Consider the following 14,272-nt stretch of genomic DNA (forward strand, 5'->3'; position numbering starts at 1 on the left):
GGCGATCTTTGAGTAGGACCTCATTTCTTATTTATTAGTGAATAGTTTTACGTTATGATGCTTTTGTTTGCTACATCATAGAGATTCAGATGATGATAACTAAGAATGAAAAAAGCCCCCTGAATTCTAAAACTACAAAAATTGAAATACATGGTACTAAACTCAATAAGTTAATGAAACAAAAAGTCCACAAATAGACTCTAGAGATTAACATGAAGAATGTTTATTAGGGAATGATTTGGGGATCAAAACCTGTGGAGGGGAAGGGAAGGAAATGGGACTGAGCAAAGGGAGCAGTCAATCTGTGATAAGGGCCCAAGGAAAGCCTTAGCTAACCCCTAAAGTCACTTGGAGGCTGGGAAGGCCCTTCAGAATTGTCCTGCACTGGGGCAAAGTGGCTGGGCCTTTACACCCTCATGTTGCTCACTCCTTGGATATAAGCTGCCCCCTGGAAAGAGGCGGGACTTTGGGTGAGCAGTTTTCTTTAGGGGAGGCAATCCCTCAAGCTGAGGCTGTCTTTCAACAGCTGGGGAGATAAATTCTTCATTTCTGGAGGAGGATCTGGGAGGTACTTCACAATGCCACTCATGGACTTTAATATATATAAGGAACTTAGTACCTGGATTAATTTTTGGTAGTTTAAAGAGTTAAATGAAAAAGTAAACAAGAAATGTTAAATATTTATCAGACATAAAAAGAGGGAAAGACTTAGAAGTAAGATAAGACAATGTTAGGGAAATTATCAATATATTTGATTACATAAAAGTAACAAAAACTTTATATTAAAAATTGCACACACAATTAAAAGGCAAATAACAAACTGGAAACACATTTGCAATAAATCCAGCCAAAATTTTAATGTAAAAGAACTCCTGCAAATCAGGAAAAAAAACAACCCACTTTCTTCAACAGCGCAATGAGATACCACTTTACCCCTAGTGATAAGAATATCACTAAAAAAAAGTTAGCAAGAAGTGGAGAAATTGGAAACCCTTGTGCATTGTTGGGGGAATGTAAAATGCTGCAGTGGCTATGGAAAATGGTATGACAGTTCCTCAAAAAATTAAACATAAGACTACTATATAATCCTGAAATTCCACTTCTGGATATATACCCAAAAGAATTGAAAGCAGAGACTTAAATGGCTATTTGTGCATCCATGTTCATGGTAGCATTATTCATAATAACTAAAAGTTGGAAACAACCTAAATGTCTATCAGCAGATAAATATATAAACAAAATGCAGTATATACATACTATGAAATATTATTAGCCTTACAAAGAAAGGAAATTCTGATACATGTTACAACATACCAATTTTCAGGACTGCTAACAGCCAAGGATGAACCTTGAGGACGTTATGCTAAATGCCAGACACAAAAGGACAGCTAGTGTATGATTTTACTTATTCGAGGTACCTAGAATACTTAAATTCATAGAGTCAGAAATAGAACTGTGGTTATGAGGGGCTGGGTGGGAAGGGAAATAAGAAGGAGTTAGTGTTTAATAGGTATGGAGTTTCTGTGTGGAAGATGAAAAAGTCCTGGAGATGGATGATGGTGATGGCTGCACAATAATGTAAAGGTACTTAATGACACAGAACTGTACACTTAAAAATGGTTTAAAAGGTGAATTTTATGTTATACATATTTACCACAATTTAAAAGAAGAAAAATACCCCAATATTTTCACATTGAAATGTGAACAAACAAAAGATGTAAATAGGCAAGTCACAAAACAACTACAATAAAATGACCTGTAGGTGCATAAAAATATTTAATTTTATAAGTAATTTAAGGAGCTATAAATGATAAGATCAAGGTATCATTTGTCATCTATAAAATTAGAGAAATTATTTAATGTTAATATTAATTTTGAGTTTTAGTATAATATAAGTATGCTCATAATGAGAGTATAAACATATACACACTTTCTGGAAAACGTCTTACAAATTATGCAAGAGCTGTTTAAATATTTACATTCATCAACCCCAAATCCAACCATTGGGAAATAATTGGAAGTGCAGGCATCTGGATAAAGGCAGAAGGTATCAAGTGAACAAAGAGGCTGGTGAAGTAAGGGAGCACACTCTGCAGAGATTTCCAGGGTAAGAGAGCAGCAAGTGCAAAGAACCCAGGACTGGAATATACCAGGAGTGTTTGATAACAGCAAGGAGGCCAGTATGCCTGGCTGGCCCTCAATGATAATTAACCTGAGGAGAAAATGTGTTAATGGACAGTGAAAACACTGATAAATCTGTTCTGTGAATGTGTGCCACAATTGCTGCCAACTGACATAAATGTTTTAAACCAAGGAATAAAATACCCTTAGAAGGCAATTTGTTAACTATCTCTGTGTTGGACTTTGCACTTGAACTCCAGTGTGATTTTACCCACTCTGAAAGAGTATGCAAATTACTGAAAAACTTATTCATATCGATAACTCTTTAGCTATACCAAACCTAGATTAAATTCTCTTTTTTTATTTATAAGCTTGCCCGACAATGTGGGCCCAATAAATAGGGCAGCTCTTACATGATTGTTGAGCATATAAAGAAAATATGGAGCACGTTAATTGTATCTATGTTTTGAATATCCATCAATACATGAGAATGCCATGTCATGTGTTATAGGGTGGAGGAGTGAGCTTTTAGTATTATCTAGCAGTCAAAAAGACACAAGGTTGATTTTATTCTTCCGAATTTGGGGCCCAGTATCAGAAAATAGCAACATCAAAAAAAGTTGTTGCTACATAAGAGTACAGTTGCCTGAGGATAAGAAATGGTTATAGTGCTGACTGTATTATTAATCAGACTAACAATCCTTTACATGGCATAGCAGAAGGTAATGTAACATTCAGCATTTTCTTTTTCTTTTTTTAGAAGTGAGAACTCTTCTTTCATTTTATTTATTTATAATCATTGTCTATGATCATAAAATTTCCAAAAACAGGATGTAAAATTTCTTTAAAAAGTATATGAGTGAATAGACCCCATTAGCATTACTCATTTGGATTAGATGAGATAATAACTCTCTATTATTAGGTAGAATAGGCAGAAAGCAAATAATAACTTTTTACTGTATCATGTTGAAAACAGTGTTATCTAAAGATCATTTCTCTTCAAAACTACCAATTCTTTCCTACCATACATATATCTTTAAAATTTTAATTTTAATATATTTTGATATGTAGATATTTTAAATGCGCATACATGTATAGTTAGAGTAAATAATAACAAGTGAAAATACCTAACGCTTTAAACTTTAATATTTAAAATATAATCTTATTAAGTATCTTATAAGCTAACATTTTTACTATAATGATTTTAACCTCTTAATTTGAATATCATGAAGAAAAAATGTTTCAATAGACAAGAAAATGTAAGTAACAGTAATTGTATGATAAGGGATTTTTGCTCTGTTTTTAGTTAATTTCCTCAAAATGTGCCAGTTTATTTAGCTCAATTCAAAGTAAGAATCTTGGAATTACAATTTTTATCCATGTTGAAGAATAATACAGTCTCTGTTGAAATTAAAGTGACATTGGAAACAGCCATTATACTTCAACACATGGGAGCTCTGACAATATGTACAGTTGCTATGTCTCAACAGATTCCTCTATTGGTCGGTGGTAGCATTTCTGAGGCTAATTGGTGGCGCCTAGGTCACAAGCCTGTGTGCTGGTTACAAGAGAGGCTTTGAATGAGAGTGTTTGGCATTTTCAGCTCCAACGGGATGGGGAAATGGTCTTTGCCCTTCATCGAGACTTACAGTTGCAGGGAATCCTCCAAACATAGAGGGTTTCAGATGCTTAGCAGCTAAAACAAGTGACAAATGTCAGCTGCATGCAACAGAAAACCTAGTTATTTTCTCACATAATCAGCAGCTCAGAGAAGGCAGTTCAAGGCTGGGACAGAGACTCAACAATGTAATTGATGTCATTCTGTTTGTGTAGCATGTTGGCTTATTGCCTAATGGATCCAACGTGGCAACCCCAGCCAGCACGCCTAGGTTCAGGACAGGAAGGGAAGAATGGAGCTGTGCCAACTGTGTCCTTTACCTTTTATCAGGAAGGCAAAAGCTTTTCTAGAAACTCTTGACAGACATCCACTTACGTCTCATTGATCAGAATTGTCATGAAGCCAACCCTGGAAATGAGAGAAGCTCCTCCCCCAAAGTGGAATTTTTAATAACAAAAAGGAAAAAAATGGAGATAGAGTAAGCAATGAGTACTGTTTCAATCAACACTGAGCCCAAAAGGGTGATTAAAATCACCCACCTTCTCCCTCCATGTTTCTCTAATCTCATGTAGTCTCGAAGCTAACCTCCTCACAGGGGCAGGACCTCTCAGTCCCCAGAGTGGGGTGGGTTTGCTGTGGAAGCGACATTCACAGGCTGCAGACAGTTCTGCTGAAGAGCCCCTGGCCCTCATTCTCCTCATTCTCCTCATCTTCTGTGATGTCACACTGGGACTTCTTTCCTTCCACCCTGAGCTGTGGCTTCCGGGGCAGCTGTGGCCATGGGGCTCCTGGAGCCAGCAGGGGAGAGAGAGCCTGGTGGCTCTGATCTCCCCTGGGGGCACCAGTGGTCCAGCCATGCCGGTCTTGAAGGATGCTATGCCCCTCATGAAGGAGTCCCATCCTCCGCCTCAGGCCCCACTTCCCTGGATCCTCCCAAGCCTGTTTGCTGCCTTCAATGTTGTGCTGCTGGTGGTTTTCAGCGGCCTCTTCTTTGCATTCCCGTGAGTCTACCGTACAAGCTGGCAGGTTTCTTACAGAGAGAAAGGAAAACAGATACTGATTGACAGTGTGCACGCAGGAGAAGTTCAGCACAGCAGTCAGGGAAGGGAGGATATTCTAAGTAGAGGGAACTGGATGTGCAAAGGCACAGATGTATAGAGTGCTTGGTGCGTTTGGGTGCTGCTGGTGGCTGATAATACTGAGGGACATTTGGTGGAGCCTCTACGGACCTGTCAATAGCCTGGAGATTTAGAGCAGTTTTTAAGGTCTCTGGGTCCTGAGAGGTCGACTGGGTCCTGGGGGCAGCCTCAGGCCACCCCAGATCAGGGCTGAGTCGTGCTCTGGTCTTAGTTGCAGGTGGCTGGCCCAGAACGGGGAGTGGGCCTTTCCCATCGTCACAAGTCTCCTTTTTTTGCTCACCTTCTTCAGTCTTGTTTCACTCAACTTCTCAGACCCCGGCATCTTGCATCAAGGTGAGACCTGGGTCCCCTGGAAGAAGGAGGTAGCATCCTAATGGCTCCTGCCTGCAGGATGATTTCTAAAGTGCTTCTCCCATCTCTCCTCCCTGGGCCTCAGAACCCCTTCACTCCATGTCCTCATTTGTTCAGGCCCTATTTCTGGCACTTCATTTCCCAAGCTGCTGAGATGTGGAAAAACAGAAATCTAGGTGCCTTGGAGGGGTGGGCCGGGACAGGTCAGGGAGAGAAACCAGAGCTTCACAACAGCTTAGTTCTCTCTTCCTCTTTCCGCTGCGTAAACTCCCTAAAGCATCAATCACGATTTCAATGGCCCGAGTTCTCACAGAACTCCTCTTGCGGAAACCCGCCTTCTCTTTGACTGACAACCTCTCTGAGCTTGGTCAGCTTACTCAGCAGGGACGAGGAATTTCTCTGTCTACCTCCTCTCCACCTTTCCTGGAGTCCAGTGATACTGTGGCCATGGGGTTTCTAGAGCCGGCAGGGGAAAGGAAGCCTCTCCCCACCACCAGCAGCAGACTGATGGAAGAGCTTCCTGATACTGCCCAATTCTTTTCCCATGCCAGGCTCCAATGAACAGGGGCCCATGATGGTGCATGTGGTATGGGTGAACCACAGGGCCTTCCGCCTTCACTGGTGCCAGAAATGCTGCTTCCACCGCCCACCCCGGACCTACCACTGCCCCTGGTGCAACATCTGTGTGGAGGTGAGTGCCTCTCTCATCTGCCCACACATGCCCCCCAACCCCCAGCACCTGGCCTGGACCAGGAGGCCCACTCACACGGGGGCCAGTGGCAGGCATGAAACCACTTTAGGGTCTGCAAAAGGCCAAGAGTGACAGTAACTCCCAGCCCCTCTTGGTCACTCCTGTAGGTCACCGCCTCTCTGCCTGCATCTGTCCTGAGAGGCTGGCCTTGGCCTGCACTGGTGCTGACACACACAAGGGCATCCACATTTATGCTGGGCCTGGTCAGGCTAGGAGGAGGGAAGGCACCCCTGTCCTATCCCCAGGCTCACTGACACTAGATACCCAAGGCCTTCAGACTGGCTGCAGGCCTGTCCTCCTCTGGGTGTCTCCTGGGACCTGAGGGCTTGTCTCTCTCACTTGCCCAGCCTGCAAAGGTTTACAAATGTACTGTCTTATGTAGTCCTTACAACTCCGGAAGGCTGGTTGGGCAAGGGTGTTATTATCCTCATCTGACTGATGAGAAAACATACTGCACAGAGATACTCTATGTCCTGCCCAAGTTCCACCAGGATGTGTCCCACAGAAGACCAGGAAGGCCTTGCTTCTAAAGGCCTCTTGACAGGCGACCTTATGAGCCACAGAGCCCTAACAGTGCTCTAATCACTGGAATGCCAGCGTTAGGGACTTTGTGGCTCAGTTGGGGGGAGGGGGGGGGTGGGAGGAGGGCAAGAGTAGCCCGTGGGGCCAAGGGCAGGTGGCATAGGGGGTGGAGGTAAGGTCTCAGATTTAGGGGCGACGGAGGCTAGGCCAGAGGTCGGGTCCTGGAGGCCTGCCCCCTCTCGCCCAGGATTTTGACCATCACTGCAAGTGGGTCAATAACTGCATCGGTCACCGCAACTTCCGCTTCTTTATGCTGCTCGTCCTGTCCCTATGCCTCTACTCGGGCGCCGTGCTGGTCACCTGCGTGATCTTCCTGCTGCGCACGACCCACCTGCCCTTCTCCATAGACAAAGTCATAGCGTATCCTCCCGGTCCTGGTGGGGAGCAGTGGGGAGGGCGGGAAGCGCCGAGGGGCGGGTTCTCGGTGGCAGGGCTAGTGGTGGGCAGGGTTAAAGAGAGAAGCTGCTTGGCAGGACCAGTCTGGGACTAGGTGAAAGTGGATGGGGCCGGGAGATGGGCGGGGCTGGGAGGAACTGCGAAGAGGTAAGAATCTAGCTGGGTCACAGATAAGGGTTGCTAAAGGTGGCACTGGAGCTTGAACCGCAGGCTGGGGTGAGGTTTACGCGGGATCGGAGAGGGGAGCGGATGGACTGGGCTGGCTGTGGGCAGGGCTGTTTGGGGCGAATTCGGGGGTGAGGAGCGGGGCCAGGGAAGACAGTCGGCCGCAATGCTCCTTAGCTGGTGCGCAGCATCGTGGTGGCTGTACCCGCCACCGGCTTCCTGGTGCCGCTCTTCCTGCTGCTGCTGATCCAGGCCATGTCGGTGAGCGCGGCCGAGCGCTCCTGCGAGGGCAAGGTACACGGGGCCGAGCGCGGCGCCACCGCACCAGGCTGTGGGTGTTCACGTAGGGCCCCCTGGACCTTCTCACTTTCCGCTCTTAGTCCTCTGCCCTAATCCTTGATGGCCTGACCTCCCTCAAAGTTGCCTCATTAGCCCTTCCAGACCGAGACTCCGCTCAAATCGCGCCTCCTAGTGGATCTCGGTCGTTACGCTCCTTCCTGGGTGCACTGCATTGAGGTCCTACTGTGTTCTGGGCCACGTGTGCGTTATTTTGAGGGATGGGTGTAGAGATGAGCAAGGCTACATGCTGTGCCTGTGTTGATAAAGAACCTGAAATCAGAATAATACCGTTAGACACCCGTGGACAATCTGAGGGTCCTGTCCTACGCTGCGCAGCACAGACACCTAAAGGAAATAGAGTTCAGGAAGGACCGCCTTGCGGAGCAGGGCCTACCACATAGTGAATTGGGATAGGCTAAAGTTAGGGAAGGGCTTGCAGGTGCGGGGCCAGTTTGCAAAAAGACTTTGGAGACTGAAGGTCTGCGGAATGAGGATAAGATAGTGAAGAAACAGTCAAAATTGGAGCAGAAGATGGCAAAGATGTCAAGTGGGCTGCTTGGGGTTGGCCAGATTTAAAAGGTCCAAAAAGTCAGGTGGAGAATTTAGTCTTGGGTGCATTGGAAACCTGGAAGCCATGATAGGATTCTCTTTTTAACATACAGTAAAATTCACCCCTTTTCAGTGCACAGTTACATGAGTTTTGACAAACACATACAATCCTGTAACCTCCATCATAACCAATATTTAGAACAGTTCTATCACCCCAAAAAATTCCCTCGGGGCCTTTTGCAGCCACTAGCTTCTGGCAACTACTGATCTATTTTCTATCCCTACAGTTTTTTTTTTCCTTTCTTTCCCAGAGTCTCATATAAATGGAATTATAGCCGTAGCATAATGCATTTGAGATTCATCTATGTTGTTGTCCATGTCAGTGGTTTCTTCCTTTTAGTGCTGTGCAGTATTCCATCATTTGTATTCCATCAGCTGGTTTATCAATTCACCAACTGAAGAATATTTGGTTTGTTTCCAGTTTTTGGTGATTATAAGTAAAGACAGTAAAAGCATTGGTGTACAGTCATGTAAATATAAGTTTTCATTTCTTTGGGTATAAATACTTAGTATTGACATTGCACGGTCATATGGTAACTGTATGTTTAACTTTATAAGAAACTGCCAAATTGCCTTCCAAAATGGCTGTACCATTTTGCATTCCCACAGCAATGTATGAGAATTTCAGTTGTTCTGCATCCTCACTAACATTTTGCGTTGTCGGTTGTTTTTTCGTTCTAGCCATTCTCATCAGTCAGTGTATAAAGTATCTTATTGTGGTTTGGATTTGCAGTTCCCTAATGACGAATGATGTTGAGCATCTTTTCATGCTCTTATTTGCCATCTTTGATTAAATATCTGTTCCAGCCTTTTGCTTATTAAAAGAAAATTGGGTTGTTTTCTTAGTGACTTTTAAGAGTTCTTTACATATTCTAGATTCAGATATGTGTTTTGCAAACATTTTCTCTCAGTCTGTGGCTTGTCATCTCATTTTCTTAACAGTGTCTTCTGAAGATTAGAAGTTTTAAATTTTGATGAAGTACACAGTCAGTTTTTTTTCTTTTCTTTTACAGATCATGCTTTTGGTGTTGTAATTAAGAAATCTTTGCCTAACCCAAGGTCACAAAGATTTTTTTTTTTATGTTTTCTTCTAGAAGTTTTATAATTTTAGATTTTATAGTTAGGCCTACAATTTGTTTTGGGTTAAATTTTGTATGTAATGCAAAGTATGGGTCAAGCTTTATTTTTTTGCATATGGGTTTTTCCAGCACCATTTATTGAAAATACTACCCTTCTTCCATTGAGTTACCTTTGCGCATTTGTCAAAAATCAATTGACTATATGGGTGTGGGTGTATTTGGGGGCTCTCTATTGTTTTGCCAATACCACACTCTTGATTAGTAGCTGTATATTAAGTTCTTTGACTTCATTCTTTTTCAAAATTCTTTTGGCTATCCTAGTTTATCTGATTTTTCCATGTTAATTTTAGAATCAGATTGTCAATTTTTACAAAAAAATTTGCTGAGATTTTCATCTGGATCACGCCGAACCTATAGATCAATTTGGGAAACTGATATTTTAACAATATTGAGTTTTTTAATTCATGAACATGGTATACTTCTCCATTTATTTAGGTCTTTTTCAATTTCTTTCATTAGTGTTTTGCAGCATTCAGCAAATAGATCTTGCATATATTGTTTTACATTTTTTTCTAAATGTTTCATGTTTTGCACTATTATAAATTTTTTTCGAATTTCATTTTTTTATTATTATAGTCATGCATCACTTAACTATGGAAATATATTATGAGAAATGCATCATTAGGTAATTTCGTTGTGCAAACATCGTAGAGTGTACTTACACAAACCTAGATCGTATAGCCCACTACACACCTAGGCTATGCGATATAGCTTATCTAGTCTACAAACCTGTACAACATGTTACTGTACTGAAGAGTGTAGGTAATTGTAGTGTGTTGCACTGTTATGTTACAATGGCTGTGACGTCACTAGGAGATAGGAATTTTTCAGCTCCATTACAGTCTAATGGGACCACCATGGCATATGCAGTCTGCCATGGACCAAAACATAGTTATACAGTGCATGACTGATAAGAAAATATGGTGGGTTTCTGAATATTGGTTTTGAACCTTACAATTCTACTAAATTCACTTATTAGTTCTAATAGCTTTTTCTGTTGATTCTACATAGAAAATCATACATTTCAGCCTCCCCTGGGCAACATTCTCCCTTCCCACATCTGTGGTTCTTCCAACCCCAGTCAGGCCATAGGCCTGCCCTCCCTCCACTGCTTAGAATGGGACCTCCCAATCCAGGAGCTCCAGCCTAAGAAACCTAAATGTGGTGGGCACTCTGTGGTTCACCAGGCAAAGCTCTTTCCTGTTTCCTGCAGACCCCAGTTCAGGTACCTCTATCCCGCCTCCATCCCTTGGCCACAACTTCTGCTGGGGCCACTTGGTTAGTGGATGATAGCAAGGGTTCTGGAGACAGACCACATAAACTCAAACCACAGCTCTACAACATACCATCACGGAGATCTTGGGTATGTTACTTGGTGCCTCAGTTTCCCCATCTGTAAAGTAGGAGGCAGCATGGATTAATATGCATAAGACATACGGAATAGTGGCTAGTACAAGTAAGTGCTATATATGCTGTTATTATTGTTATCACTCCTCCCCATCATCATTTACACATGTTCATGTCTCTCTCATCTTAAATGCAAAGCAAAACCTTCCCTTAACATCACAGGCTTCCACTCCATCTACTGTACTCTCCTCTCCAGCTCAGCCATGTTTCCTGAAAAAGTTGATTGTGCTCACTCGTGCCATTCTTCACCTTCCTCGGCCCACTTCAGCCTGGCCTCTGTCCTTACTGTCACACCAAAGCTGCACTTTCCAAGTGGCCAGAGCTGGCAGGCGGCCCTTAGACTAATCTTTCCCAACTGAACACAGCAGCATCTGAAACTGAACGCACCTGCAGTGGCCCTACCCCAGCCTCTCCGGGCCCAGCTCTTGCTGCCTCGTGGGCCGCTGCTCTGCCTGCACCTTGCATTCTTGGCCTGCTGCCTGCTCTTCCACCAGCACAGTGCCTAGAACATTGTTAAAGCCCCCAAATATTTATGGCAAATGAGAGAACATGCAAACAAAGGACTCCATGATGCTTTGGTAGAAGAGGAAGGAAAGAGAGAGAGAAGACTGTGCCCTCATCCTTGGGGGAGGGGGAGAGCCAGGGCAGCAGGGAGATGGAGTGGGAAGATGCCCAGTCTGGTTTTGGTCCTGTGGACCGGAAGGGCATTGGAAACATGGGGTTGGAGGAGGAGACCCAGGTCTGGAGCCAGTGAGAAAGGACAGTCTAGAAACTTCAGAGCTGTTAGATTCCATTCATGTCTCAGGGGGTCCCAAGAAAGGAGAGAGAGGAAGGTGCTCTGCTTTATTATTAGTCAGTTATTAGGAATTTACTAAACAATTATTCCTTTAAGCATTGAACCATCAATATTTTCTATACTTTATGTACATCTAATAAATCAACATGTATTTCTTTAAAATTCTGATTGTAAATTTGATGAAACTCTCCAAGCCATTTAATTAAAATTGCAAATACAATACATTTCTCTTAAATGTTTTAAACACCTTTAAGTAGGCAGAACTCAAAATATCACAATGGTTAGAGTTGCTTTTTGGCAACAATAGGACATTCTGGAGCTGTCTTGACTTTTCCTCCCCCAGGGGTCAGCTACCCTGCGTGGAATCCTATTTCCTTTTGGTAGAGAATAGCGTTGAATATTAAAGTCTTAGTAACAGACAGGGGGCACAGGGGAGCTGGTGGTGGGCAGGGATGCTGCTGGGCCACTTTAGGTCATGCCAAACATTTTGTAGCTAAGACTCTTTGAAGTCTGAGCGAGACTCAGCCTGCACTAGGAGGGGGCTCAGGAAGAGGGTGAGGCCCAAGGGGGGAAGAAGCAGGGAGGGGAGGAGGAAAACCTGGTCAAGAGTGCCCAGGGGAGGACTTGACCTTTGGGCTTGACCTTTACTGCATTGGGCACTCAGGACCTTCAGCCCAGATTTTCCAGGGCCATATGATTTTGGTTAGGGGAATATGATTAGGTGTCATACGACTGCCCTTCCAGGTAGCGAAATTCAGTGCAAGCACAAGTTTAGAAAAAAATGAGAGGTGGGAAAGTAGAGAAGTGGAGGGAGCCGGGTGTGTGTGTGTGCGTGACTGTCTTTGGAGCAGTTTGGCAGCAAAAAAAAAAAAAAATCTGAACATCTATCTGGAAGGAGGTAGCAGGAAGATGTGTGTGGCCAAAGGAGACAGAGATAAGGAGGATACTGCAGAGAGCTGATGGGAAGGATCCCTGAGAAGGCAGGTGAGGTGGGTGCAGTGCCAGGGCTGCCTGGAGAGAGTCACTGTGAAGTGGGTTAGGGGCAGCCTCAGCTCACTCTTCCGCCTCTCTGTCCTGGGAGTTTTGCTGGAGCACTGGGCTGGGATGACCGGCTCCAGGAAGGAGGGCCAGTCGGGGTGGCCCGCGCAGTCTCGCTGGCTCTGAGCTGCTCTTCCCACCCTCACCCTCCTCCAGTGCCGATACCTGCAGGGATACAACCCCTTCGACCATGGCTGTGCCAGCAACTGGTATTTAACAATTTGTGCACCGCTGGGACCCAAGTGAGTTGGCAAACCAGAGATCTGAGCAGTGTGGCCCCTGGGACTGGTAGGGTGGGGTGAAGCTGGGTCATCTCCCCTGGCCTCTTAGCACAGCTCCCAGGCCCTTCCACTCACTGTTCACATTCCTCTCGGGTTTCCTCCAGGGCATTGTGGGAGCCTCCCCACTTCCATGCCTCTGTGCGTTCTTGCCCCAAGAAATGGGGTAGAGGGACTGCAGCCTGGGTGAGATTGGCCCCAGCTCTCTGCAGAACCAAGCCTGAGGATGAGTGTTTCCCAAGCTGAGGAGGCACGGGGACCTCAGGCACCAGGCCAGGGAGGTCACTACTCCTTGCATCGGACTTATTGCTCCCCAGGTACATGGCCGAAGCTGTCCGTATGCAGAGAGTGGTAGAGCCCGACTGGGTGCCCATGCAGAACCTGCACTTCCCGATGTGCCCCGCCTCGCTCAGTCCCCCAGCCCTACCTGGGCCTGGGTCTGGCCACCAGCCCCAACCTCTGACTCTCTGCAAACCAGGAAAAGGTCCCCCAGGGAGTGGTGAGGCTGCAGCTCTCCAGGAGGTGAGGAGTGTGTGTGTGTGTGTGTGTGTGTGTGTTTTGGGAGAAGGGCATCGGTGGACTATACAGCTGTTGGGAGAAGCTTCCCTCTCATTTTGGACTGGCCCTAAAGCTGGAGCACTCAGAGCTCAAGGGAGGAGGATTATAGACCCGAGGAGTGTCGGAATTGGAGTCACAGCCCTCCAGAATACACCAGGGGTCCCTGGAGAGACAAAAGGAAGAAACTACACCACTCACTCCTGGTTAGCCTTAACCTAGTCACTACCTCTTTCTGGGCCTTGCTGTCCTCAGCTAAAATGAGGATCGAGACTAGTCCAGTGGTTTATAATTTTGGGGTCAGTTTCCTTTATTTGAAAGCAGTTTTTACTCTGAAGCCCAATATATGAAACACGGAGGTGAAGCATTAGGAATGAAGTGGGGGTGCAATGACCTTCGGTGGTGCCAGCCCACTCCCTTTTGCTCTGCCTGGGGGCAGTAGTGGCTTGGACAGTTTCTTCCTCCCCAGCAGGGCCCTGAGCTGTGGGGTGGGAGCTTGGGAAGAGTGTCTACAGCCCCACTTGGTGTTTAGTTCCATGCAGGCCCAGTGTTGCCGCCCATGCTGCGGGAGGCTCCCCGACGAAGCTCGCCCCTTCACACCCGGCGATGCCAGGAGCCCCTTCACCCAAACCTCACCTCCTGAGCCCCACCCTTGCCCACTCCCCTGGAGGAAGTGCCAAAAGTCCCCCAAAGCTCATTAAACACCCTTTGCCTGCCTCCTAGAATTGCCCTGCTGTGCATGTCTGTCCTGGATGTGAGGGAGACTAGGGATGGGAGTGCTCTAAGGAAGGGGCCGCTGACTGGTACTGGTCTGTGGCCTGTTAGGAACTGCCACACAGCAGGAGGTGAGCAGCGGGTGAGTGAGAGAAGCTCCATCTATATTTTACAGCTGCTCCCCAGCGCTAGCATCACCGCCTCAGCTCCACCTCAGATCATCTGGCATTAGATTTTCACAGGAGCACCGGTCCCTGGTGCCAAAAGCTTTGGG

General features: G+C 45.5%; 1 protein-coding gene across 1 annotated transcript in view; it reads left to right on the forward strand.

Moving 5' to 3' along the window:
• The window catches only part of ZDHHC19 (zinc finger DHHC-type containing 19), a 43,080-nt gene that overhangs the window by 3,981 nt on the left and 24,827 nt on the right, over positions 1–14,272 (forward strand). The window contains exons 2-8 of the mRNA XM_011385934.2: positions 3,955–4,740; positions 5,090–5,211; positions 5,781–5,920; positions 6,750–6,922; positions 7,312–7,417; positions 12,608–12,693; positions 13,047–13,251. Coding sequence (XP_011384236.1) covers positions 4,595–4,740; positions 5,090–5,211; positions 5,781–5,920; positions 6,750–6,922; positions 7,312–7,417; positions 12,608–12,693; positions 13,047–13,251 — 978 coding nt within the window. The 5' untranslated portion in view covers positions 3,955–4,594. The remainder of the gene's footprint in view (positions 1–3,954; positions 4,741–5,089; positions 5,212–5,780; positions 5,921–6,749; positions 6,923–7,311; positions 7,418–12,607; positions 12,694–13,046; positions 13,252–14,272) is intronic.

The sequence above is a fragment of the Pteropus vampyrus genome, unplaced genomic scaffold, assembly GCF_000151845.1.
Source record: "Pteropus vampyrus isolate Shadow unplaced genomic scaffold, Pvam_2.0 Scaffold826, whole genome shotgun sequence".
Taxonomy (NCBI): Eukaryota; Metazoa; Chordata; class Mammalia; order Chiroptera; family Pteropodidae; genus Pteropus; species Pteropus vampyrus.